Genomic DNA, 26,535 nt, shown 5'->3' with positions numbered 1-26,535 from the left:
AGAAAACAAAAATTACTTTGATCACCCGTACAATTTTAAAAATGTTTTGAAGGAGAGTAGCTTATCTGTCATAACGTTTTATTAAACTTTTTTGGGATGAAGAAAATAAACACAACCCCCTCTCCGTATCTAGCAATGATATAGGCAGGAATTACTCCGATGTCGATCATCAATTCTACTGCAATCCCAACAAGGACTTACACTTGTAACTCTGCAACTATTATTGACAACTCAGTGGTACTTTTCATCTTTCATGCACTAGTGGTTATTTTATAGTTTATACTTATAACTCGTATGTTTACTTTTCAATAATATAAGAATAATGATAAAATAAATAAACATATATTCATGTAACAAACACAGTTCCCTGTTCCATTATAACATTATTTTCATATTCCTACTTTTTTTTTAAATTTACCCTCACTGCAATTTTAACAACATTTTCATCCCCAATAATCATACTAATTGTTAAAAGCTTAACGGAAAAAAAAAAAAACTTGAGTTCAACCATTCATCGGTCAGAATATATATATTGCTGAAAGTTGTAGAAATAGAATCAACTGACAGTGACAAAAAATACAAAGTTAATTTTTATGTTATTGGGATAAAGTTGTAATAGAAAATAACGTAACGTAAGGCTCGTTGAAAAGATTAACGAGAGGCCTCCAGAATTTTTTTTATATTATTAAAATATTTGAAAGCTCAGAGTCCCCTAATACTTAGATACCTAGTAGCATTGCAACCCTTGCTGCCACTCTGTTACGTCACTATGTGAAGAGTCTAATAAAACCATACAAAACCATTCAAATAATGAGACAATTCCTGCCTAGACTTTTTGTAATCTTTCCCATTCAAAAGTCAATTATTATTATCAAGTTGGAGGTGGCACAAACAGTTTTAAAGTTCAAACATCCCTCACATTCTGATTTGCCTACCAAAATCTGTCTAGATTTATGGTAACATGGAATTTGTGATCTTATTATTTAACCCTCAAACACAGTGTCAAATCTGTAAACTAAATGCTTGTGATAGAATGATGACATAAATTAATTGAATTTTCTTGAAGTTCAATTATGAATTTATTAATATCTATTAGAAAGATATGACATTGTGTTCATTCATTTATTCATAATCAAATGATCAGTCATAGAAAAAATTGCTTATAATACGTTAAATTCTTGTATGGATATAAATATTAGTATATTATGCATATAATATTTTGTATAGTGAAACTATGTACAATGGGTCATATAATTAAAGCGTGACCTGTATTTTTACTACGAACATTTTTGCCACCAGTAAATTTGCCACATACAATTTCGCCTCTTGGAGGTTTTGCCGCCTTTTTATATTATAGGTTTGAACTTTACATTTACATTTTAGGGAACTCGTTAAAATAAGAAAGACAAATTACTGTAGATTTTTAATATTAAGTATTCTAGTTCAATTAATTAGTAGTCACTCTAATTTATAATTCTAAAATCTATAAAATCGGGATGCAAGATAAATTAAAAATTATATGGGCATTGTGTCACAAACAGGAAAATTTGCTATGTCGAGTTTTATATTAGTCCCCTTTTCCTTGCCATAGACGAAAATACTCAGAGGTGTATAGGATATGACCAAGAAAGCGGGTGTTGCATTTTCTAGTTGGCAACCTAAACAGGTTATTTTATTTTCCAAAGCTGATGTGAGAAGATAATATCTAAGTAGAAAGTAAAAACTAGTGAGAGTGCTCATGAAAAACTGATAGCAACAATAAGGGTTTGCCCGGGATTTATAAGTATAAGTCCTTGCTGGACTTGGAGTAGAATTGAGGATAACATCATAGTAATTCCAATATATATATGGCCTTGCTATAAGTATACGGACTGTGATTTGTGTTTATTTCCTTCCTGCATGAGCCTGATCTAATAAAGCGTCATGGCAGTAAGCTGCTCTCTTCCCTAATATTCTTCAAATTGTAAGGGTTAAAACTTTCATTTTCATTTTTATTTTATTTTTACATACCGGCAGGAAATGTTTTGCGCATTATATTGAATACTCGTTACAATATTTACTCTTTTTAAGTGGGTATCAACTAACAATTGCTTCTCACAAGAGGTTAAAAAAGTATGATCTTGGAAGATCGTGCTCTTTTTTTAATACCTACATGAAAATAATTTTTCTTTTACCAAAGCTGTCATCATTATTCTGAAGAGAGAACAATAGGTATAAAATTATCATTAGTGCGTGTAAGAGGAAGAGTATATCTAAGGATTTGCTGTGGAGTTATAAGGGTAAGTCCTTGTTGGACTCGGAGAAGAATTGAGGATCGACATCGTTGTAATTCCTGCCTATAACATTGCTAGATACAGAGTGGGGCTTGTGTTTATTTCCTTAATCATATAGCTGCTCACATTTATATTAATGAAAAGTCATAAGAACTAAGCTGCTCTCCTCTATATATTCATCAAGGTTAATAGAAACACAAGGTTATATCATAAATGTTTACGACTGATGTTTGACTTCAACCCCGCTTTTAATAGTGACGTCATAGTGTATAAGTAGTTGAGTGTCTTCTTTACATTTTCCATCGTATAAAAAAAGAAACAATCTATATTCTTGATTCTACAATTTGAAAAGGTCTCCATTTTATTAAAAGACATTCAAACCCATTGAGGATCTTCCACGTTGTAGTGAAGCATATGAAGCCAAGTCTCAGTTTCTACAGAGGATCATTTTGTCATAGTGGACTACAGTGAGGAACGAAGAAGATTGTCGGATTTCACTCAAATCCATTAGCAAAATTAAATTGAAGGATTATTAGCTATTCTGTGTTAGCTCTTCAGCCTTGTCATAATTAATTCTATCATTCAATCAAAGAACAATATATTCAATCCATATATATTGTAATTACTTATAAGTTATTTTAATTGACTGCCATTTGTTAGGATGGCAATAAATTATCATAAGCATTCTTCATCAAATAGAAGATACTCATGAAGACTCATTGGAGAATGTGTGGAGTTCGATCTAACAAAAGATCGTGTTACTTCGTCACTCCCGACATTAAAGAATGGGTCATTGTGATAAAGTGCAACATAATTACATCTACTAGGGATCATGAATTTAAAAAATATATATATGATTTGCATTGTTATGTAATGATTTAATTAAACTTAAGTATTGTAAAACGAATACTTTATTGAAATAGATCTGATTAATCCACAGTCAAACAGTTCTCATATTGACTCTTTGTGGATTTGACACAAGAAAAAACTTCGCTCCGAATAGCATTACAGTTGTGCTAAACAAGAACTCTTGTACTTCGAATAAAATGTTGGCCATTCAATTTCTGAGGAATTACTTGACAAGGTTTTTAGACTTAGCTATAACACAGACACTCACATTTCGAAAGTTTATTGTTTAAAATTAAATAATGAGACTAAAAAAATATATATATAATTTCCGTCTCTATTTTTTAACTAATGAAATTAATAGTTTTTCGCACGTTTTTCTTTTTATGCTACTTTTGTTTACAGTATTAATATACTAATGAATGTACGAGTGCGAATAAATTTTTTATATTTTCATTTTCATCGTTAGGATACTTTTCCACAATTATGCAAATGAGTGGATCCATCACATATGGTCCGGTATCTAAAAAATTCCCTTGAAACTAAATGAAATGCTTCTGTATTTTTTTTCAAAATTCCAAGAAAGATTCCGATGGTTGAAGCAGTCCCCCTCTTGACAATGTTTTAAGTGATGGACTTGGATGCTGGAAGTATTACACCCCAAAGTGGGAAATTTTTGATGTAAGGATTTGTCCACATATCCAGCAACATAATAAATCCTTCATTTTTACAGATTTTTAGGAAGATGTAAGTCATTAGATGGTTTTTCTATTGCATTTTCATCATTTTTTATATCTTCCTCAATCTCACCTTTAATGATTTAAGGATAAGTTATGTCATCAAGATCTTGATAAAATTTTATGTTATCTTCTGAATCTGCTTCGCTCAAAATAGGACCTAAAAGGAGATGCAGGATTAGTATATATACATTAGTGGATTGGTGATTCTACAACCTGTAATTTGCTGAAACATATAAACAAAAAATTGGTCTCCTTCAGATCTGACGGGAGCATTCTCAACAACCATAACTTCACTATCAGTATTTTATTAACCATGATATTCATCAAATTTCACGGGTGACACGTTAATTTTCAGTTTTTTTAAAGCATATAGCCATTTAATATAATTTGAAACTCTGCTTAAGAGAATATAAGTGTGTTTGTAAAATAAAGAAAAATATGTTTTTCCCTTTCGCATAAATGTAGTGGAAGAAATATGAAAAAACAAGACATGTCCTATGAACAATTCCATATTTTTGTATGAAGAATAGTTTTATAATTGCGAGGAAATTGGCTTACGACCAATACTCGCATACCATCACATGGAAATAGAGGTTGCGTGATACAATGAAGACTACGTCTTGTATTGCCTTTTTCACATTTCTATATCATCTTCTTTGAAAAAAATCTTAGTACCTATTTATTGGTATTTAAAAAAAAGAAGTAAAAAAGACAATATAGATGATTATATTATGAAAGTCTAGAACGTAATGGGAGGGGTTTCCCACTGTGTTCTGAGAAATTGAGGAGTTTGAGTCATTGATTAAAAAAAAAAAAATCATATAAAAGCATAAATGATTCTAAAACTATATTAATAATAATTTAGTTGCGAGTCCAAGACTCAAATCCTATTCAACCCATATCTTAAAACTTGGAGTCCAAGTCAAATTTGACATCACATTTAAATGCGACTCGAGTGCAAGTTTTTTATTTTATTTTCTAAAGCTGTTATTATTATTCTATAATTATCGAACAGATAATATCTAAGTATAACGTAAATACGTGTGAATGTGTTAATAAAGATGTAGAGTTACACCGAGGATTTTTTGGGGATTCGTAATTTACAAGTGTAAGTCCGGACTCAGAGTATAATTGAGGATAGATATAGGAGATACGGAGAAGGATTTGTGTTCCTTTCTCTTATAGCTAATTTAGGGAAACGTCATGAGAGCTAATCTTCTCTTCTCTTGAACATTCTTCGAACTATCATGGTTACCATGCCATTTTTTGATCTCTTCTTTTAACATACGTGCAGGGCTTAAAATTGACCAAAGGTAGGGAAAAAGTCCACTTATAGAAAATCAAGTGTTTGTTTACTTGTTAAAGTCCTTCAATATTGTTATAGAGGCCAGTTCAAGTCTTCTTAATTCTTTTAAGTTCATTGCAAGTTTAAAATTATAATATAGGATCCATACTGTTAAGGTATTTTTTATTTATTTAAGTATAAAGTAGCTTTCGAGTCCAAGACGAGTCGTGAGTCTGTGCAATCGAGTCTAAATCAAGTAGAGAGTCTTTGATTGTGTAATTAATTGGAGTTGTAAGTCTTCAAAACATGATATCAAGTGCAAGCCATGTCTCAAGTTATGAGTCTATTTGACCTAATCGATTTACAAGCAACTTATTGTATCGAATTATGCTCGTAAATGGAAGTAAGTACCATTTTAATTTCTTTGTTTTATGTGGAGCATTCAAAAAGATGAAGAGTCACTCACTCTAAATTGAGATTACATTAAATTTATTCAAAAAGATCATATCAAGATACATAAATAATAATATCAAGTTCCTGACACCTCCCCTCCCACAACTCGAATCAATTTTTAATTGCTTGTGGGTTCCCCGTCACATATATTGTTATGTGTATAGCATAAAAACACCCCTCACAATCTTCGCTTTAATAATAATAATAAAATCTTGGGTTCTTTTTCTTTTAATGAAAAGATTATTAGAAATTGATAAAGTGTACCCATTCCAATGAGTGTATATGTTAGTTATACATTATAATTCCTCTTTATCATTTTCATCAACGTTTGACATTGTCAGCTGATGTGGATAATCAAGAGTGACTTCCCATGAACTCAAATGATTTTTGAAACTTCCCCCTCCCCCGGATATCAGATTACTTTTTAGATAATAGAAAATCTTCTATGGCGTATCTTAATAATATAATTAATTATTAATGTTGTATCAATTTCAAATTATTATTTATTTATTTCACTTTTTATCCATTTCAAATCATAAATATCCTTTTTATAGATAATTTTATAGCAATATATATTAGTAGTTGAAGCACTAAAGTGATTGACCCCAAGGACCTTTATGCACTTTGTAAAGTCTATTAAAATAAAAATTAAACAATACCATTGTGTTTTCAAAAATATCTGCCTCCCTTTCTTAGTACTTAATAAATATATCAAGTTTTTAGACACAGTTGCACCTACATTTATATTTAAACTATGAAATTATGACGTTACTAAATTAAGTTGTAGTTGGTGAAACTGGGCCTAAGTGATAAACAATTCAAGGCTTTTGAAAAATGTTTGAACAAGGTAATTTCAATTAAGACTCCCCCTTAAAAAATATAAATGCTGTTGATAGGTGTCTGTTGTGTTCGTTTCATTTAATATCTGGAGGATTTATCAAAAAAAAAAAAAAAAAAAAAAGTCACGTGAGATAAAAACTTTTTTAAATCTCCTTGTTAAATTATTATGAGAAAATGAAGAATCCATCATTATTTTAAAATCAGTTTGAGGTTAGCCATCAGTGGAAGAATGTATGTGTCTCTCATCTTTATGATGCTGTTGAATTTCCATTCCTTGGGATTCGCAAGGAAAATCAATGATCAAATTAAGAATTCCATCACTAGAGCGGTAAGTGTTCAATTATTGAATTGTATTTTTATCTAAATAAAAATTAATTAATTAAAAATATATTTGTTTCATATGAATAGGTATTTATTTATTTATAAATATATGGTGAGTTAACACAAAAATCATCTTGGAAACAAAATAATAATAAAGAAAGAGATTATCAAGATAATTGTCCAATTACTTTTTTTACATCAAATATATTCTACATATTAATACTTTACAGACATATTTATGTCAATTATAGACATTGCATTCAAATCTCCGGGATAACTTGAGATATCTAAGAGTATTAAATTTACTTATAAGCCTTCATTTGATTTATGAGACTTAATTTGTTTCTGAGATGGATTTTAAAATATAAATGTAATTTAGACTCAATTTCGATAAAAATAATTCTAGCTCACTTTTGTGTTGATGGGCCTCATTTGTACATTATATATAATATACATTCGAAATTTAATCCTTCTCAAATGGAACTTTATATGTGAGTACAATGTTCAGAAATATGAGAAAAAGGATGAAACCTATTATTGACGGATTTCAAAGTTGCACAAAGGACAAATTATTTGTTACGAACATACACGCCATAACTTTAGTAACATTCTTATTGTACATAGTCAATAAGAAATAAATTGTTGCCTTTAAAATTATTTTTTTTGAGCTTTAATTTTTGATATTTTTTTTAATTTGAATGAGTATAAAGATGGTCCCAAGTTTTCAAAATATCTTGCTTACCACCCAATAACAATGTTATTCAAACCATAATTGATTTTATGTTTGGATTTAGCAGTTTTATAATGTTCAACATATCACTTTTAATTACGTAATAATACTATTTAGGACATTTAACGACTTTAATATTGAGTTCCCCCAATTTCTAGCGATACTTCGTCAAATTAAATAATTAAAGTAGCAAATAGTTGTATTTTTTTTTCTCAATCTAAAGCATTTGTTTACAAAAACATTACACTAAATAATTAGTTATTGATATAATCAATAAAACGTAAACTTTGATATTAATATTGTTATATAAATATCAGGAAAGTAGCAGTCCCATGATTATAATGTCTCGTTCGGTCCGTTTTAAATATTACGGAAGCGTCAGAATCGGACACAAAATCCATCCCATGAAACTATCTTTGATAAATGACGTCATCATCAAGCAATCTTCACTAATTTTTATAATAATAACAAATACTTAAATTTGTATTAATTTAAGAATAATGGCAAACGATTTTTACGTAAGAAAGATAGAGAGTATACTAAAATTTGACACGTTTTTCAAGGACCAATAGCAGGAAATGGACAGGTCGGGACCAATTTTAATGCCATATCTATCATCAATACTACACTAGTATTTAAGGAGAAAATGGAACTTTGCCCACGACATGATCTATATTGTATTTTGTAATCGTTCTTCGGAAAAGAGATAGAACCCCCAAGTTAACTACTGATAAATCACTAATTTTTCCAAACTGTGGGGCTGTTCTGCATAGACAAAAAAAATATAAACTTTATCCCGGTTCGTGTAAAATAATGATAAAATTTGTAGTTCATTATTTCTGTATATGGTCTTTAAAAATCCTTTACATTTTAACAAGTGGTAATTTGAGTTCAATCAAATCAACGTTCAGAATACAAATACAAGGTGGAAGAGCACCGTGCTATAGAACTGAACCAACCTAGATCTGAGAAAATGGGATTTGTCCCATCTTTACCCTCATAATGTAATTTATTTGGGTATAATTTTACGAGATAATAATTTGTATGTTTTATAATCTTATATGTAGTAAACGTGGTTGTAGATATTTTTACTGTTGAAGAAACGATGTACGAACATTAATTCAAAGAGTAGTGATGACTTATGTTAAAAAAAACCACTTCATAATCGAATCAAAAGATATAATATGTTTGTAATGGGAAGAATTTACTCCTTAACTCAAAAATACATAGGAGTACGTACATGCTTACATTAATACACACCTATCTTCATTTTGAGTAAAAACTAAACCATCTATCCAAGTTATACATGGCCATTAGAATGATAAATATAAATAATATTCATTCATGAACAATGAACATTAAAAATAGTCTTTATGTACGCTTAATTTCAACAAGAATTCAAGAGAGAATTGTTATTATGAATGAATAAACGGTTCTACTACAGCTCAGTTATCATGAACTCATTAATCTTATGATACATTTCAGGGGCGTCCACAGGGAGTGGGGTAGAGGGGCTGTATCCCACCCCCAATTAAGAAATTTCTACTTTTTAGAAGAAAATTGAATGTTTTTTTGAGAATAAATTTTCTATAGTTGATATCCACATTTGCACTTAATCCACATTACTACATTTTTCTATATTGGATACATCACTAATTTATACTTACCTCCATTGATTACCATTTTAAAGGACTTTTGCAATGGCTGACGAATTCAAAAAGGATTCCATTTATAGACAATTATACTAATTATGTTGGTATATTTTTTGATCGTAGATACTCCTCTCCTTGAGTTTCTCAACATCACTTTTCAATTGTGAGTTAAATGGAGCCGACCATATCTACATCCATACTTTCTCAATTGAAAAAGGTTGTTGCATCTCCTCAATGAAATAATATATAATTCTTGTATTGACTCTTTATGTATGTAGATGAATTGAGCAAGAATGACTTGCCAAAAAAAAAAATATATATATATATATTCAAATACTTTTATTCCTTACTAAAATTCAAGGTAGTAGTGGTTAATTTGAGCAAATCTTTTAAATCGATGAACAGAAATTGTAATACATAATAATGTGTCAAAGTCAAAACATAAAATGAGACGAATAAAAACATATCTATATGTAAGAGATTGGTAATATCTATGCAAATGAGGAGGAAAAAAAAAAGGCCTAGTATTAGTTCGTACTTAGCCTATTATGTTACTTTCAAAAATTACCATTGATTTAATAGTATGAGCTTCACAAGTGCTAATTTGTGTTCTGCCAATCCATGTTCAGAAGACTAATAAGGGGCAAGAATTGCTTCGTAAATTTTTATTCTAGAAAAACCCTCCAAGATAAAAAACGCCGAAGTACAAAAAAACCAAGATGCAAAAGATTTAGTCTATATACTCTTTAGCCTAGTTTATAAGTCATAGCGATTTAATCAAAAGCCCCCAATCAAGTGTGATTCTGAAAGATTTCTGTTCAATTTTACAATCAACTCTTGATATTTTTGTTTTTTCTATGTTTATTTATGATTAGTAATTTATGTACAGTTAGTTATGAAGCACATAATTAATGACTAGTATAAAAATACAAAGTGATCCCTACGGAGTGGTGCGAAAAAAGAATACATCAACAACTTAATTTTATAGCGGGTTATAACTATTTAATGTATTTCTTTTTAAATGAAAGTTTAGAAATAGGTAGTTTTTTTTATTCAAAATATCCTAATTCGGCCTCAATAACTAACTTTAATTGGCGTCGAAGGCCCTACAGACACTAATGATGTACTCACTGCCCATGGTCACCGTTGACAGTTAAATGCCCACTGCATTGTGTTGATATTCGTTTGCAAGTTTTTGACTGGATTTGCAGCCAAAAAACATAATTTAGTGAGTTCAGGTATGGACAATTTTTTTTTGTTTAAAAGTTATATTTTCCTCAAGCCACTACTGGACAAATTTAGAACACTTAGGCGGGACTCGTTCTTTTGAAGGATGTAGTTCAGATATCAGACTACCTGATTAACCCCTGCTTATAATTTTGATCTTAATTTGTCATTATAATCCTCACTATTTAGATAATAACACCGAGGAACCAGATTAGAGGCATTGCTTAGCTTTTGATAGTTTTGAGAGTTCGTACTGACTCATCAATACTCCTATTTATAGTCAAGTACCTATCATTCCTTCTGTTCCTCACTAGGTCGACTGTCCAGGTATTTTCATCAGAAAAAATAACTTTCCTTCCAGATGATGAATTGAGGTTATTTAGTAGGATTGTTCAACGTCGGAAATTACCCTTTTTCATGTATGGCGTCAAAATTGGCTTCTTTGGCTTCATAAGGGCTTCCCACCCTTTTTTTTAACAGATCTTAAAAGGCACCCTACCAAATCTTGTTGTGTGTGTCCGATATAATATAATATATATAGAATCAATATATATCCCCCCCCCAAGCGTTAGAGTTAAAAAGAATAATTCAAATTATTTAAAGTGATTAAATACAATTATATTACTACGATTTGATTAAAGGTTTGATTCTTAAATCTTTCCCACATAGTTACCTTTATTAAATCTTGCAACCTATCATACGAATGGAAAGATTAAAAAATGGCCCAAAATTGTTAGAATTAGCTAACTGTCACAGATTATTTTTTATCTTTTTGGAAGAAAAAGTTGAAAGATTCAATGATTAATCTCAATACTCTCAAAAGATCGTGCTATTACATTAATTCTATGCCTTTTTAGTAATTTTGTGAACATCATAAAGCCTAGATTTTGTTGTCTGAATAAGTAACAACATCAAAATATTTTGATGGCAATGAATCATGAATAATTATGCCTCAGTTACAAAGAGCATTAACCGAACGACTTATATTTTAATGTGCAATTCTTTTTCAGCCATAAATCAGACTCTTTAATGGTTATTGTATATTACTTTAATTCCATGTAAATCATCACTTTAAATATGTGAGGAACAAACTTAAACACAATTCAAAACTAAAAAAAAGAAAAATGGACTTTAATAAGTCTCCCTTTTTTGACTTCATAAATGTATATTGAACGACAAAGTTCAACTGTATTAGATAGAATTTAAAAATTAAAAAAAACTCTATATATATGATAAGTATAATTCTATAATTTATTTTGTATCCTTTACTTACTATTTTGATACATTCCATAGAACGCACTTTGGCTTTAAATTTTGATAACTAATTAATAAATTTATTTATTATTAATTTGGGTATTTTCATGATCTTAAACCCTAATCATGATTCGAATTCAATATGAGTTTTATCAAAAGAGGCATTTAACAAATATTTAAGTGGATTAGCTGAAAAGTATATCACTCAATTTTGAGGATTTAGAACAACCTTCATTTATTTTTATTGTATATATTATTTAATAGATAACGGTTAGAGTGCTCAAGTCGTGATAAAACAAGTGTAAAAATGCACTCTCGAGTTATCTCTTGCTGGTGGTATCACATTTTTACAACAGGATTTATTTTTTTATTTGTAGATAGTAAACAATTGGATACAAAATTAATTATACAACTTCTCAAATCAAAGGAAACTCCAAACTTTTTCAATTAAATATGATTATAGCCGCTCTTTTCATACGTCCAGCAGCTGTTTGTATTTAATATGTGAAATAATTGCAACACCAGTGCACTCGATCAGTCTAAGTAGAAGTTGTATTTGACTGTGAGTACCTTACTTCCATCATCGATCATTTCGTGAATCACAATCATAATTGTAACGTAACGTTTCAAGCTCCTTTGGATTAGGAATAAAATGGACAAAATATGGCAATTATGATATGCTATTATTGCTTATATGCCTGGATTACACACAAAAAGAAAAGGAACAAGATAATTTAATTTTTATTACATTAGCCAACATATCATCCTTCTTCTTTTCTATAATTTAATAATTAATGTGCATATTCCTTTTAATCTACTATGAATGGATAAGTTCATATTTTATTTTTAAGAGTTGCTTCAATCTTAAAATTTATTAGATTTTCATTTTGAATTATTATTAGAATACCAGATCGTTTTTTACCTCTGGGTGTAAAACAGGTCATTCCGGTTATGAACAAGCGGAGAATATATTATATTCACTTAAGTTCTCAAATATCTCAAAAGAGAGATTAAATGATATAGATCATTGAAAAAGTTACGGCCGATAATGCTGAATTCCTTAAAATTTGAAACAAAAATGGCCTCTCCATATAATCAGAAATGTTTTATATAGTAGTTACATTGTAAACAATTTCTATGAATAAATTTGGTAAAACATATCCTCCGAAAATTAATAATTTATTGGGAAAGCCAACAATCTTTATTTGTTCCTGCCACTACTCAGGAAATGGAGGTGGAAGACTTAATAAATAGTATCAAATAAAAATGCAAATTTGATCATAGTTTCCGTAATGAAACCACTTAGAAAATATTCTATGTATTCATGAGAATTTTTTTACAGAAAATCAGCATACTAATGGATAATAAGCGAAAAAACTTTGATAAGAAATATTGTACTTTTTATCAAAGAAAAATTTCAAAATTAAATGGTATATTGTAAATAATTCTTAGTTGTATATAAAAATGATGTCTAATTCTTTTCTATTAATGTTGTGTTCCCTATTATTTTCAGGGATTTCAAAATCATTCTCGGCAATATTTTCAGGAAAAGTTTTCAAATATCAAAATTTAGAACAAAAATTATGATTATTTGGTTATGAAAACTAATTTTCTTGTTTATTTTTTCTGTCTTCTATCCCTTGTTAGTGTATCCAATGGATATATTCCCACGAAGCCAATTTTTATTGCATCTCTTAACCTTTTCTCTAAAAAAAATGAGCCAATTATTTCTAGTGGCATTCTGGGTCGGCTTTCACAGGGGACCCCATTGGTAAATATTGCTTCTATAGAATATTCTTCTTTTTTTAATTAATTTTGTTTTCTTTTATACATGATGAATTTGTGTTCTTTTTTAAATATATAAGTAAAATTTTCGTCTAAATTTTTGTTGGAAAAATTTTCAATTTGTCTAGGGGAGGAGGGCTTGATAGGGAGGAACTGTTTACAACTCTTAACAAAAGTTAATTTGAGAAAAATAACCCACACTTCCCTAAAAAAAACTACAATGTATTTTATTGTCAGCTGTCAATGTTTATACTTTCTGATTGATTGGTTGAGTTAGAATTAGTGTTTGTTAATTACTGAACAATTCCCAATAATTATTGAGTAATATTTTCATAGATCGGAAGAATTAGCCCAGAATTTGCAAACTACCAACTGATTTTGGGCTTTTTTAAAATTTATTTTGGAGGAAATGTTGCGGGATACAATAAAACTATCGAGGTGTTAGTGGAAGAGAAGTAGAAAATCGACAGCTGACAAAAATATATTAGAGTTGTTAATGTTTTGGGAATACCAATTTTATGTATTGATATTTTAATATTTTTATTTATTAAATCAAGAGGACGGAGTAAATCTATGAAGCCTATGATTGATTGAGGAATATTCTATTGCAAAAAAAAAAAAAAAAAAAAAAAAAATGTTCATTCAATTTGAAAATGCCTGAAGGAATTCGTTGTGTTCATTTGAATAATTATGTCTATAACTTATCCATTATAAACATTCTACTTCATTTTTACTACTACAAATAATAAATTTTGACAGTTTTACCTTTCATTTAAAAAAATCCTCAGTCAAATTGTGAACTTGTTTGTGACGTAATATGCACATACATATATTATAATGAAAGACATTGAATTTTGCCCATGAGAAAATGATGATATCTATTTTAATTTTGAATGGTTAAGCATGAAATAACAGGTCAAAATAACATTTGCAAGTTTAATTTTGCCATTTATTTGCATGGGTTGTAGAAATTTATGTATATTTATACTTATATCCCCCCTGGACTCCTCTCTCTTTAAGAAAAAATGTTTAAGTATTAAGTACAAAAACTTTTGTGCTTTGTAAAGTAATAAAATTTACAAAATACTAAAATATTTTACAAGATAAACTCACTTCTTTCAAGAACACACGCCATAGACCAATGAATACTTTATACAGTGAATAAGCACTCTAATTTTCTCTTAATTTTTTTGACCAACTAAGGGCGATTTTTGAGAGTAAAATAAGTAATGCAATGAATGAAAACAATTGTGTAAGAGGTGTACATATATACAATCTGTTCCCCATCTCTTAAGTTTGTTAGGATTAAGATTAGCTAAGAATAGGAATATAATTAAGTTCTGTAAATAGTTATTAATGTATTTTTTGAGTAGTCGTTTAAAACCATTTTTGTTTTTATACCTTTCTATTGAGATGGATTAAACAGAATATCATTCTTTGATAGCTGTTGTAGCCCATTTTCAACTCATCGACTATTTTTCAGGTATTATATTAATTACCTCAACATTAAATATTTATTATAAAAACAAAAGTCACTTTACACATAACCATTCATAGAAACTAAAAATCTAATTATTTTTTTCAATTCGGGCAATAAGTCAATTAACAAATTACTTTGAATGCGTAGGAGATGATGATATTGTTTGAACTTTTGCAAAATTAAAAGACTTTCCTTCAAAATGAATCTTTACCCACTCATTTTTTTCTTCTTTTTAAATCAAAGACTTAATGATTCCCCCAACCAATGGTTTGTTAGTCATTTGTAAATGTATTTTCATTCATTGCTTTTCCATTATATTCGTCGTATATTGAGATTATCAAACAAGTTTCTGCATTATTTTTTCTCCCTTTATTCGAGAATTGTAGGCCCTGAGCCAATTAAAGGAATTGAGTTCGAGTTAATGAGGATTTGATTCAATGAGACATCCAAGTCATGTATAGTCGTAAAATAATATTTCTTATCAACTATTGATTTGTACAGATACTCATCTCCCTGATATGTATGTAAGTGTTTTGAACGTTGACTTGTTGAATTCAGATTAAGTGTTGTTAATCTATACTCATGGATACAAGACAACAGTTTCAAATTCACTCAATCTTTATACTAACCTGTTCTATTGAAGTGTATAATACATTTTTACAAATATATAAATCTATAATTTTTTATACAAGAATAGTTTTAAATGAAAACAGTTTCATATGTATGAAAATATAAACTGCACCTTGTAAGGTCACCAGGAGTGATAACTATATTATAATTACTTATTTTAATAGATTTCTTACGCAAATATAAATTTAACAAAAAGACAGATTTTTATTAAACTCATTTATTTTATTACTTAGCTGTAATGACGTTTTATTAGATCAGCTGCAAGCAGCTGTGAAAGGAAGGAAGTAAATACAAATCTCACTCGGTATATAGCAGGGAAATAAATGTTGAAATTACTCCGATGGTGATCCTCAATTCTACTCCGAGTTGAACAAGGTCTTACATTTGTAATCAATCATGAAAATCGTTAGCATCTTGAGCATGTTAAAAAAGAAAGGAAAAAAAAACAAAAAACATGATATCCCAGTACCACAATTTCTGGGTAGATGTTTAGACTAAGGCATGACGCAGTTGCCATACCAATACTAATGCTCTGAGAGATTTCGAAAATACAGTGAGGGAAGAGATGGATGAGCCCTAACATTGTTTGTGGGGCATTATTCAGGCTGAACGTGGTTTGATTGAGTTCTAAATTATTTCCAACACATTATCTAAAATATACCATTTGACTATTTCTAACCAAGTTTTCTGGCTGATATAGATGTATTTTTGGTGGGGGATGAGGAGAAAATTATCTGATATTGGGTACAGGATTACTACTCATATCGAGTTTTTCCTGTTGTTTATAAAGATTTATATTTTAAGATCTCTGTTTTTATTCACTTGAATTATATTAAAATATTGAAAATGATTACTGCTCTTGCTAAAAGGGTTTTCAATCTAGTAACAAGTATCTCCAACGATTTAAAAAAAAATTAAATTTATGAGATGTACTACATGGAATAATTGGGTTTTAAATTATTTTTTTCTTAAATAAAACTCTCTCTGCAATACAAGTTTGACAGTGTATCGCTCCCTGCATTTATTTACTTCACACATATGTAGATATGTGCAAAGTGGGGATCTCAGAGTCTGCAATGAATACAAATCCTTTTTTATCCATAGAATATAACCAATCTATTTATAATGAGTACAAAAGCGTTGTAACTCTATAAATATATATATATTGATCACGTATAGTAGTAATAGGTAGTTTGATTTCCACCTATCGGCAAAAAATTTATCCTCCAAGCTTTGGAGTTATTTCTTTATTATTAGTTCATACTAGTGATGTATCGAATACTCACGTTCATAAATTTGAGAAGTTCTGCACAACATTAATTTTAGATATTCTATACATCATGAAGTGGCATGACGCTTTTCAATTATACATCTCAAAATTTCTTTCAGAAAGGAAAAAAAAAAAAAAAAGCTCAAAATATTTCGATTGTTACTAGTTTGTCAAATTTTTTTTTCAAATGTGAGATTATTCCTCCATAAAGGTGATTTTTTTATGGATATATCTACTTCTACACTTGACACCATTATATTTCTTAGAACTTTGCATTTTATAATCTTTAACCATTCTTCTTCTCAAAATGAAAAGGTTATGTGATTTAAAGCGTTCCTTGTTTGAAGGAGATCAAATACTACAGTAGTAACTGTCGTGTTTCCAAAATTTAATTATTATTTGTATAGATGAATAAACAGTTTCTTAAAAGTTCAAATAAATTTTTTACTAAAATGATTATTTATTATTAAAAAAATAATCAATAAAGTATTAAAGTCCTTAACAAAGATCTCACATTAGATCTAAACTTTTTTGAAAAACGTTCTTCAAAGTGAAAAAGTTATATTCTTTGTAAAATTTATCAGTCTGGGAGTAGCACATATTACAATTATAGATGGCATCAAGACATGAAAGATTAAAAGTGATTATAGGATTTTTTAGCAGGCATTATCTCAGATTTTCTTAGATGGAACTCGATAACGAGAAATAGGAAACAAACGAGTTAATTCGAATTACGGTTAACAATGAACAGTCAATTTATTCAAAAACTATCCGAATTAAATTTGTTTGATGAGATTCAAACTTGTCTACATATAGTCACGTTAATTCTTTTGTCATTAATGATTTTTGTGCGGGATGCTCATGCGATGAATAGGAGAAATTGTAGTTTTCATCCCGCCTTGTTATAAATTTTAAACAGTTGTTTCAAGGGTCTAGACGTTTATTTTTTACTATTCCTTGTGTAATACTATTAAACTCTAATATTATAACCGGCTTTTTTAAAGAAAAAAATTATTGAATATTTTTTTAGTTACAATATATAATTTAAATATATGCGTTGGTGGATAATTTCATACACAAGCTATTTTAAGCCCTAAAATGGGTCGATCAAATAAAAATTATAATATTATTGTCTTAAAAACCTCATATGTGATCATTATATTTAATACATCATAACGTATATATCATGGTTCAAATCAGGTGTGTAACTAATATTTTACTATTTCACAATCTTTCTAAAAAAGGTTTTTTACTAGTATAATTTTAGTCATTTTCTGAAATGCCTAAATTAAACAGTCATTTTAGGAGAGGACAAAAAAATTCCAGGGATTTCTTGAAATGCCTGCTAACATTTTAAAAAATTCATCCAAATCGGTCCACAAATTATATACATGTACATTAAAATGGGTTAAATATTGAAAAAGTAAGTGATTGAAAACCAATGATGGTACAAAAAAATATATTTTTTAGCTAAATATAGCCAAATACCTCTTCTTCAATATGTATATGACTATTTTGAATAATTTTTTCCCATAAATAAATGTTCTATGATCCAAAGAATGTACAAACGTACCCTTTTCTACCCTACAATTAAACCCTCTAGGAGCTATAAACGATCCTAAGTGGATGTAATAAAGGTTATATTTAATAAATATATATAATTTTTTACTTTGAAATACACTTTTCAACAAAAAAATATTTGAAAACTACATTAAGGTCAAAAAAAATGGTTTATTTATAATTTTTTACATATAATTTTAAGGGGAAATTATATTATAATTTTTGAAAGACTGTTGATTCATCTACAATAGTCATTTATCATAAATGGCTTTATTTTAACATATATTGACTTGTTTCACATAATAATTCTATTATTTTAATAAAATTATGAAATTTACAACTTGAAGTACCCTGCTCAATCTCTAAATATTGATCAATTGACTAAAATTTTGTGTAATTTACATGAATTTTAGGTGTTGATACAAACTTTCCATAGTCTTTATGGGTAATCAAATCTGAAATTTCATCATTGTTATTAAGTGGAAACTTATTACTTTTGCTTAGAAGTAGCAATAAATTTTGAATTTTAAACTAACTAACGCATATATATCGAGAAATATTAGAATGTACGCATATTGAAATTTGTTAACCTTGTATTTTTGAGAGTATAAATCTATAACATTGTATGAGTAAAACATTCTATATGGGGAGTTACGTGAAGATCATACTAAAGAGGTAGTTACTTTTAAGTTCTATTGGCCTTGGAGCATTGTAAATGATCTGTTTCAGATTATATTGTTCTATATTCATAGTTAATGGTCACTACTTACACCGTTCAACACTATTATTCTAACATCTTGAGAATGAAAGTATCGTCGTGACATTTTTTTCTGTAATAATATAGAAGATTCTTCCTAATAAATCCTGAGTGTTACTTTCCTTTTTTCATGATTATACTCACACGTAACTACTCAATACTTATATGAAATGATATGTATTCTCTTCTCAAGAATGAACGAATAACAATCAATGAGTTTGAAAATAATCAATTTAATATGTTGGGGTGACTGATGAGTGCTTTAGTCTTAAGAGCACACAATAATTTAAAAAAAAAGAAAAATCATTTTTACATACCAGCTTTATATTTAATTTAAATCTTAAAATATACCTACATGAATCATGAGGTACATCCGAGAGAAATAACAAAAAACAAAACGAAACCCCGTTTTTCCTTACACATTCCTGCAATATTTCATAAATACGACTATATAATTATTTCTTATGTCAAAATTATTTAAATGATTTACATCTGGGAACACTATATATACAGTGCACCTTGTATACACGTTCGATTCTATATGCACACGCCCGCAATATTTCGTTAATATAACTATAACTACGATTATTATCTCTTATATTGTGACCGGTTTTCATATATTCATACAAACAAACTTTGCTTTATTAATATAGATAGGTGTATGATGACTAGTAAAAAAAAACAAATTACCAACTCTCTTAATTACATATTCAATAAATGTGTGATAATTATATTTAATACATCACAGCATACATATCAGGAGATGACTAAAATTTTAGGGATTTCATGAAATGCTTGATTTCATAATTTTACTGAAACATATACATACATCCTAATATCTCATAAACCTATTTGAGGAAATTATAGATTTTTTATTGAAATTTGAGGGATGATTTAAGATACTCAAGAATTTTAGCTATAGTTTAAAATCTTTATTTGATTTAAGAGATTTTTATTGGCTCCGATATAACCTTTCAAATAAGATCCAATAATATTTTCTCATTCACTTATTGTGACAATCATTTTTTTTGGTATGAGAATGCTATTGTAATCCACACTCAATTTTAAGAAACATCATTCTAGCTTGCTTTTGTGTTGACGGGTCATATATTTCTTAATTTACAAAATTTGAAAAGTTAATATTCGTATCTCTATTCTGAAATATTTGATACATCATTATTTATTACACATAATAAATAAAATAAAAAATGCTCAAAGTTCTTGATTAAGTAAATGAACTTTATTCATGAGTCTCCCATTGATTAAGGTCCCATTTTCTGCTACATTAAAATAAAAATACATGCTTTGAAGACCATTCAAATGATAAACTTTTAATGACCCCTTAAATTATTCTGACAAACCATGAAACTAAATCTCTTTTGCGATCATTTCTTCATTGAAAAAGAGGAGAATCGAGTTACAGACTTATCTTTGTTGTGATTTTTTTTTTTCAATTGTGCATAAGCTTATTTATTTATTCGTTGAGCTCTAGTTGGATTTTGAAAGAGGAAAGGCAAATTCGAAAAACACTTTTTGTGGGGTGTCCAAGACATGTGTAAGTGTAGCCCTTAGAGAAAGAAATACATGGAGACGACTAATAGATTAGATTGACAGTTTTGTATAGTAAGGGTGTGGTAGATTAAAATATTCAATCTGTAGAAATGAACATTTACTGTGACAAGGGGCAGTAACAAAGATTCAGTAATCTCTTTAGATACAAGTGCTGCATCATACGAATTTTTATTAAGATACGAGCTGGTGGAGGAACACCAGAGCCACTTCAAGATTATTGTTTTTAATGTTATTTTTTTCATGTGCATTGCTTTTGTTTACGAATTCTGATCCAAGAATGAATTAAACAGAGTTGAATATAATTTATCTAATTGGAATTGCGATTAATTGTTAATGATAGAAATACCAAGAAATGTGGCATCATATCATCCCCCCCCCCTTTGCCAGCTAATACCCTTGCTCAATCATTCGCAACTCTTATCCCCTCTATGTATTCATTTTTCTATGGTGGATCCCTGCCATAAAATAATAAATAAATATCATCTTATTTTTTCTTAAAAATAATAAGAAATAAAAAGATTTATTGATGTACCAAAGTACCATACACAAAAATCTATTTAAAATCATTTTTTTTCTCCTTGTAATTTATAGTTTATAAATGTATCATTAATCACTTAGAAATAGAAGGTTTCTTAATGGACTTACATGTATATATGTACATACATTTGTGTTCATCCGTATAAATAAACGAAAACACTGTGACGAAAAACTCCTTCTTCAGAAATCCCTGTCAAGTCAACCGATATCATACACTCAAATGTAGATTCCTATCGAAAAGTAAGGAAAATAAAGAATCATAAATTGCTAAAAAAACATAAAATACTATTTTATGTTTGCATTTCATATAAATCTTTTTGCAGAACTTCAAAGCTTTTGTAAATAATTTCAAGATTTCTTAAACGATTTTTGATATTAAATAAAGTCATGTTGGGTAATTTTTAAGGCCCAATAAATTTAGTCACATAACTTTTTTTTATATTCAAAATAGGTTACAAGAATATTCCATCACTAGTGTTGGATTCGAATAAAAACAAATTGAGTTCGGTGAAATTCTTGTCATTTGAGTTCTGCGTCTAGTCAATTTCGTATTAAGAGAATATACCCAAGTTTCCTTGTAACATGTAGTGTGATTTCTACTTTTTTAAATATCATCCACTCTGCTATTAATCAGAAAAGAGCGTGTTGTAGTTTTTTAATGTCTTTTGAGTGATTTCTGACATTTGACTAATAATTACTCAGATATTTCGAGTTAAAGTCTTTTCCACAAAGAATATTTTGGGCGAGTTCGAGTAATTTACAGAAAATTGTCGGCTTATTGTAATACTCAAATCTATCACAACCCATCACCAATCTGAAAATTTACTTTATTTATATTTTTTTAGTTATTGGTTTATCTAATCATAACCTTATTACGTCACAATGTAATTTTTATGACATACAGGGTAGGGCAGCTAAACGTGGACTGTAAATTAATGTTTATTATGTCATTGCCATGAAAAGATTTGATTATTTTTTTATATTCAGTTTCTGCTGTCCTTTTTACGTAAACAAACTATATTAATCATTGAGTCGTTTCATCATCATGAGTGAGTAACAAGCAAAAAAGTAGCGCATCTCAGATTTCCGGTATGCTTTAGTTAATGTGAGGAAGATTACGGACTATTATAAGTGTTTTAGGAGCCTGTTTTTTAAATTGGCCAAGATGAAAAAAAAAAAAAATTGAAAATACCTTTCCTGGATGTCAGGAAGTGAAGGGAATAATTTAAAGAGGGGTTGGAGAAGAATATAAAGGAGGATCCCATTAAGTCGATGAATCGCCTCGCCAACGACTTCTCTATGGCTTCTAGGACCATCAGGAGGGCTATAAAGCACAACTTGGTATTAGTTTCCTTCATAAGGACCCCATGCCACCTTCTGAGAGAGCATGAAAGCTAGGAGGATCGAGGGGTGTAAGAAAATCCTTGAATGGATCTAGGCCAATTGGTTAATTTTGAAAATCTTCTCGGAAAAGACAATTTTCACAGTTGATCAATTCAACCAGAACAACCGTTGGCTTATGGCAACAAAAGAAGAGGTCCAAGGGGCTTACCACAACAAATATCCAGCCCAAACAATGTTCCTCGGTGCTCTGATGGAAAGAAGATGCCTCTATTCTTAATCAAGGCTGGACAGAAAATCGGACTGGAGCCCTGTCATAACGTGCTTAGGAACACCATCTTGCCATGGTTTAACACGAACTAACCGGAGGGTAACTACATTTGGAATCAAAAAGGCGCCCCTCTCACACGTCCGCCAAGCGCCGAAAGTTCTGCACAGATAACATGGCTCGATTCTGGTACAACGAGATAGGGCCCCTTCTTCACTAGATTTGAACCAACTGGACTTATTTATATGGGCAACTTTGGAGAAGGAAACCAAGAGGACCTCACACACAAATGTGGACTCACCGAAGTCATCCATAGTGGCTTCATGGGACAACTTGTCAGAGGAGTTTGTCAACAACTCCTGCATTGCCTTTAGGGGGCGTGTAAAGGCTGTGATTGATAATAAAGGTGGACATATTGGAAGAAAAAGTTTTGAAAAAACTTTGTCTCATTGTTTTGTTAACATAATTTTTTGCCCTATTAGTGAATATATAAAATTACTGATGTATTTTTGAATATATCTGTCGAATCTACGTCTTGCTGCCCGCCTCTGTATATCACAACCTTTCCTCCAAAAATATACAAATAAGTGGTTTGAAATTGATTTGAAGTTTTTCCAACTATATTTTATTCAATAGTTGGGCTATTCAGTGTAAACAAGTAATTGTTTTGAGTAAAGAAAAATTAGGTTCAATATAATTATACCTGCTCATAGTCCCCACAATTCATATGTATTTAAGGACGGCTCTTCTCCTGCTCTTTTTAGTGTTTTGAACCTTGATTTATTGTACTCAAATTAAATTTTATTAAAATGTGAATATCTCTGCTATTAAGACTATCATTTCTTGAGTTGTAGAAAATATAACCTGACAGTAATCTAAATAAAAAAACAACCCAAAATCGATATGGTAATCCTGACAAGTTAAATACTGATTGGTAGAACAATAGCTCTTTGACTCCAAAAAAGAGAAAGAAAAAAGTCCCAAAATTAGTTACTATTATTCTAAATTTTATGGTAGAGACTTGTTCCTAGATCAACTAGAAGTACTTTGAATCCCCCCTCAATCAATACAAAAAAAAAAAAAAAAAATTGAATAAGGTGTAAGATTTGTAGTTTAAACTTAAATCGATGATTGACAAATGATTATATTATAAATTTCAATCAATATTGTCCAATAACGTTATGACAAATAAAGAATGGATCATTCTGAAGGAGTCCTAAGTTGCTTTACAACCCTTAAGCAATTCCATGTTGGTATATTTATTATATAAAATAGACAAATTTACAAAAAATCTTGAAGAAGCTTTATCAAATGGCTTTAAAAAAACAAAAAACACGTGTACTTATTGAATACTATTTTATGCAAAAGGAAACCGTGATATTTGATTAAAATCAAATTAATTTGTAACAAATAACACTATTTTGTAATTAATTTTGTTTTGGATCGATTAAGGATGACAAAAGTAGGATAATTGAAGAAAAATATATGATGTTTCTAAGACGGCCGACATCAAAATGCTGATATAACTTAAAAAATGTATAATCAATGAGTCAATAGGCAAAACAAAAAATACAAATTTCTTAATTTTGACCTTGCAATGCTGCAAACGTATTGTCTTATCAAAAAAGGGTTGAAATCAAGTGTTGTTGTTTTTTTTAAATCACAAATCTAATTTAAAAGACTTTTTTAGACGGAGATATTCATTTTGTTTTGTAATATAAAAATCAGCAAGAATAGTCAGCCAGTTACTTTTTTAACCTGAAAATTTAACTCTTGGCAGATTTAAAGAATAATGCCTTAGAAATAGACAAAGGTTTTAATTTTGTTTGAAATAAGAAATTCTAACAAGGCATAAAAGTTAATTTTTTCTGTCTCTTTTCAAAGTAGGAAAGGTTGAGAGATTTAATGAAAATCACTCTGATGTGCCTATTTATATACAAAGTAATTCATATTGATAATTGTTTATTGTCTAGCAGCGTTGAAATACTCGATATTATCCATGTACGACTTTGCGTAAGGTCGTTTCAAACATAATGGCTTCAGTATGTATGAACAAGTATTAAATGCATGAAAATATCGCATAAATTGTAACTTACTTATAATCTCATGATTTTATTCCCTAATGTGCACGATATATTCCTCATTATTTGTTTATCTACTTATTGTTTTTTTATTAAGTTTTTGTTATTGATGCAATTTCCTTGATGTCATGAGTATTTTCCCTTTTTGTTTTTTTGCAGTCATGTTTTGTATCAATTTAAAAAATAAAACAAGATCTGACTTTGAGTGCATTTATGAGTTAAATATGAGAGTTGGCATTGAAATGTACCTCTTGGACATACATGATTAATATAATTTATATATGTGGGCACATACTTCCATTTTTTGCCAAAATAAAAAATATTTATTTCATAGTTTTCCTAAGAAATTTCATCAAATAGTAAAATTATACATATTATGTATAAAAACAATATCTGATGAATTGCAGTTTGATCATAATTTATAATGCACTTATGTACAAAAAGTAATATGCATTTACCTTTCCAGGAAGATGATCCAAGCTCCTCTGTAGAAGTTCCTCTTTGCCACTACGAGTCCTTTCCTAACAATGAATCTCTGGCCGTCACAGAGAGAGTTTGTTCGGAAACAACGAGTAAGAAATGCGACAAGTTCAATGAACAAATCTGCTCTCCAGAAGTCTGCGAAAAAGTAGAGATCGGCCCTTCTCAACGCATTTGTCGAACTGTGCTACAAGTCTCAAAAGTTTGCAAGGATTATCCTTGTGATACCGTGGAGCAAAAGTGTAAAAATGCACATTTCTTCAACTTCCAGAAACTAATTTGCTACAGCCGACCCAAAATGGGATGTAAGAAATGTGAGGAGGAGCCCTATGAAACGGAGGTTTGTGACATTGAGAGAAAGAAGAAGAGAGAGGTTTGTAGACCTGGAAAGTGCGAGTACGTGGTGAAGGAAAGGTGTAGGGATGTTCCTGTAAGGGAATGTAGGGATGTCAAACGAAACGTTTCAGTTCCACTTGAGCCAAGACTTGTCTGCAATGAACTTCTTCGAATTCCATCTGATAAATTGAGTTATCTAAATGAGGAAAAAGAGAAGGAATAATCATTTTGAGTTCAAACGCCTACGAACTCCATTCCCCTTATGGATGGAAATGAGCAAGAAGTATCTTTTGCAGCCAAAGTACAAATTCATATAAAATAAATTGTCAAAATAAATTTTTATTCAAAGAATCAAAATATTTTTATTGCTTTATTGATGAGTTTATTAATAGATACCTACAACATACTACAACAATACATGACTTCATAGTATACCCATTAACATAATTTTTTTTTCTTTTAAATCTTTCCTGACGGCGCAATCAATCAAAGTGCTTAAATATATCAATTATATTCCTATGAGTCTATATCTCTTCTTTTTCCTTAGAGGCATGCTTACAATATATGATTGGGAATACATAGTACAGATAAACTTATAATATACTTGTAACCCGTAATTGAAAACACAATAATATCTGTTATTGCTTCAGGGCCTTTTCACCAAAAATTCTAATTGAATTCATCATAAATAATATGTTTTTCGCCATTTGTAAAAAAAACCTTAGTATGTTGTTAGAATACATCAATAACAAAGATTATATTGTTTTGCAATCGGCTGAATGTAAATGAATAACTAATTCATTTAGTCAGTATACCG

The 26,535-nt window shown here is 29.5% G+C and overlaps 1 protein-coding gene across 1 annotated transcript; it reads left to right on the top strand.

Annotated features, from left to right (window-relative positions):
* Positions 1 to 6,611: 6,611 nt before the first annotated feature.
* Positions 6,612 to 26,075, top strand: LOC121120167 (uncharacterized). Its single transcript, XM_040715013.2, has 2 exons — positions 6,612 to 6,765; positions 25,369 to 26,075. The coding sequence occupies exons 1-2, from the start codon at positions 6,667 to 6,669 to the stop codon at positions 25,939 to 25,941; spliced, it is 672 nt and encodes a 223-aa protein (XP_040570947.1). The 5' UTR covers positions 6,612 to 6,666; the 3' UTR covers positions 25,942 to 26,075.
* Positions 26,076 to 26,535: the final 460 nt, after the last annotated feature.

The sequence above is a fragment of the Lepeophtheirus salmonis genome, chromosome 6, assembly GCF_016086655.4.
Source record: "Lepeophtheirus salmonis chromosome 6, UVic_Lsal_1.4, whole genome shotgun sequence".
In the NCBI taxonomy this organism is placed as follows: Eukaryota; Metazoa; Arthropoda; class Copepoda; order Siphonostomatoida; family Caligidae; genus Lepeophtheirus; species Lepeophtheirus salmonis.
Note: the sequence above shows the minus strand (reverse complement) of the source record. Positions and strands in the feature narration are given on the sequence as shown.

Excerpts from the sequence above, each read along its gene's own strand:
- LOC121120167 (XM_040715013.2), top strand. The coding sequence starts at position 6,667 with ATGTATGTGTCTCTCATCTTTATGATGCTGTTGAATTTCCATTCCTTG. Across the intron at positions 6,766-25,368 it reads AGAATTCCATCACTAGAGCG|GAAGATGATCCAAGCTCCTC; the intron begins GTAAGTGTTCAA and ends TTACCTTTCCAG.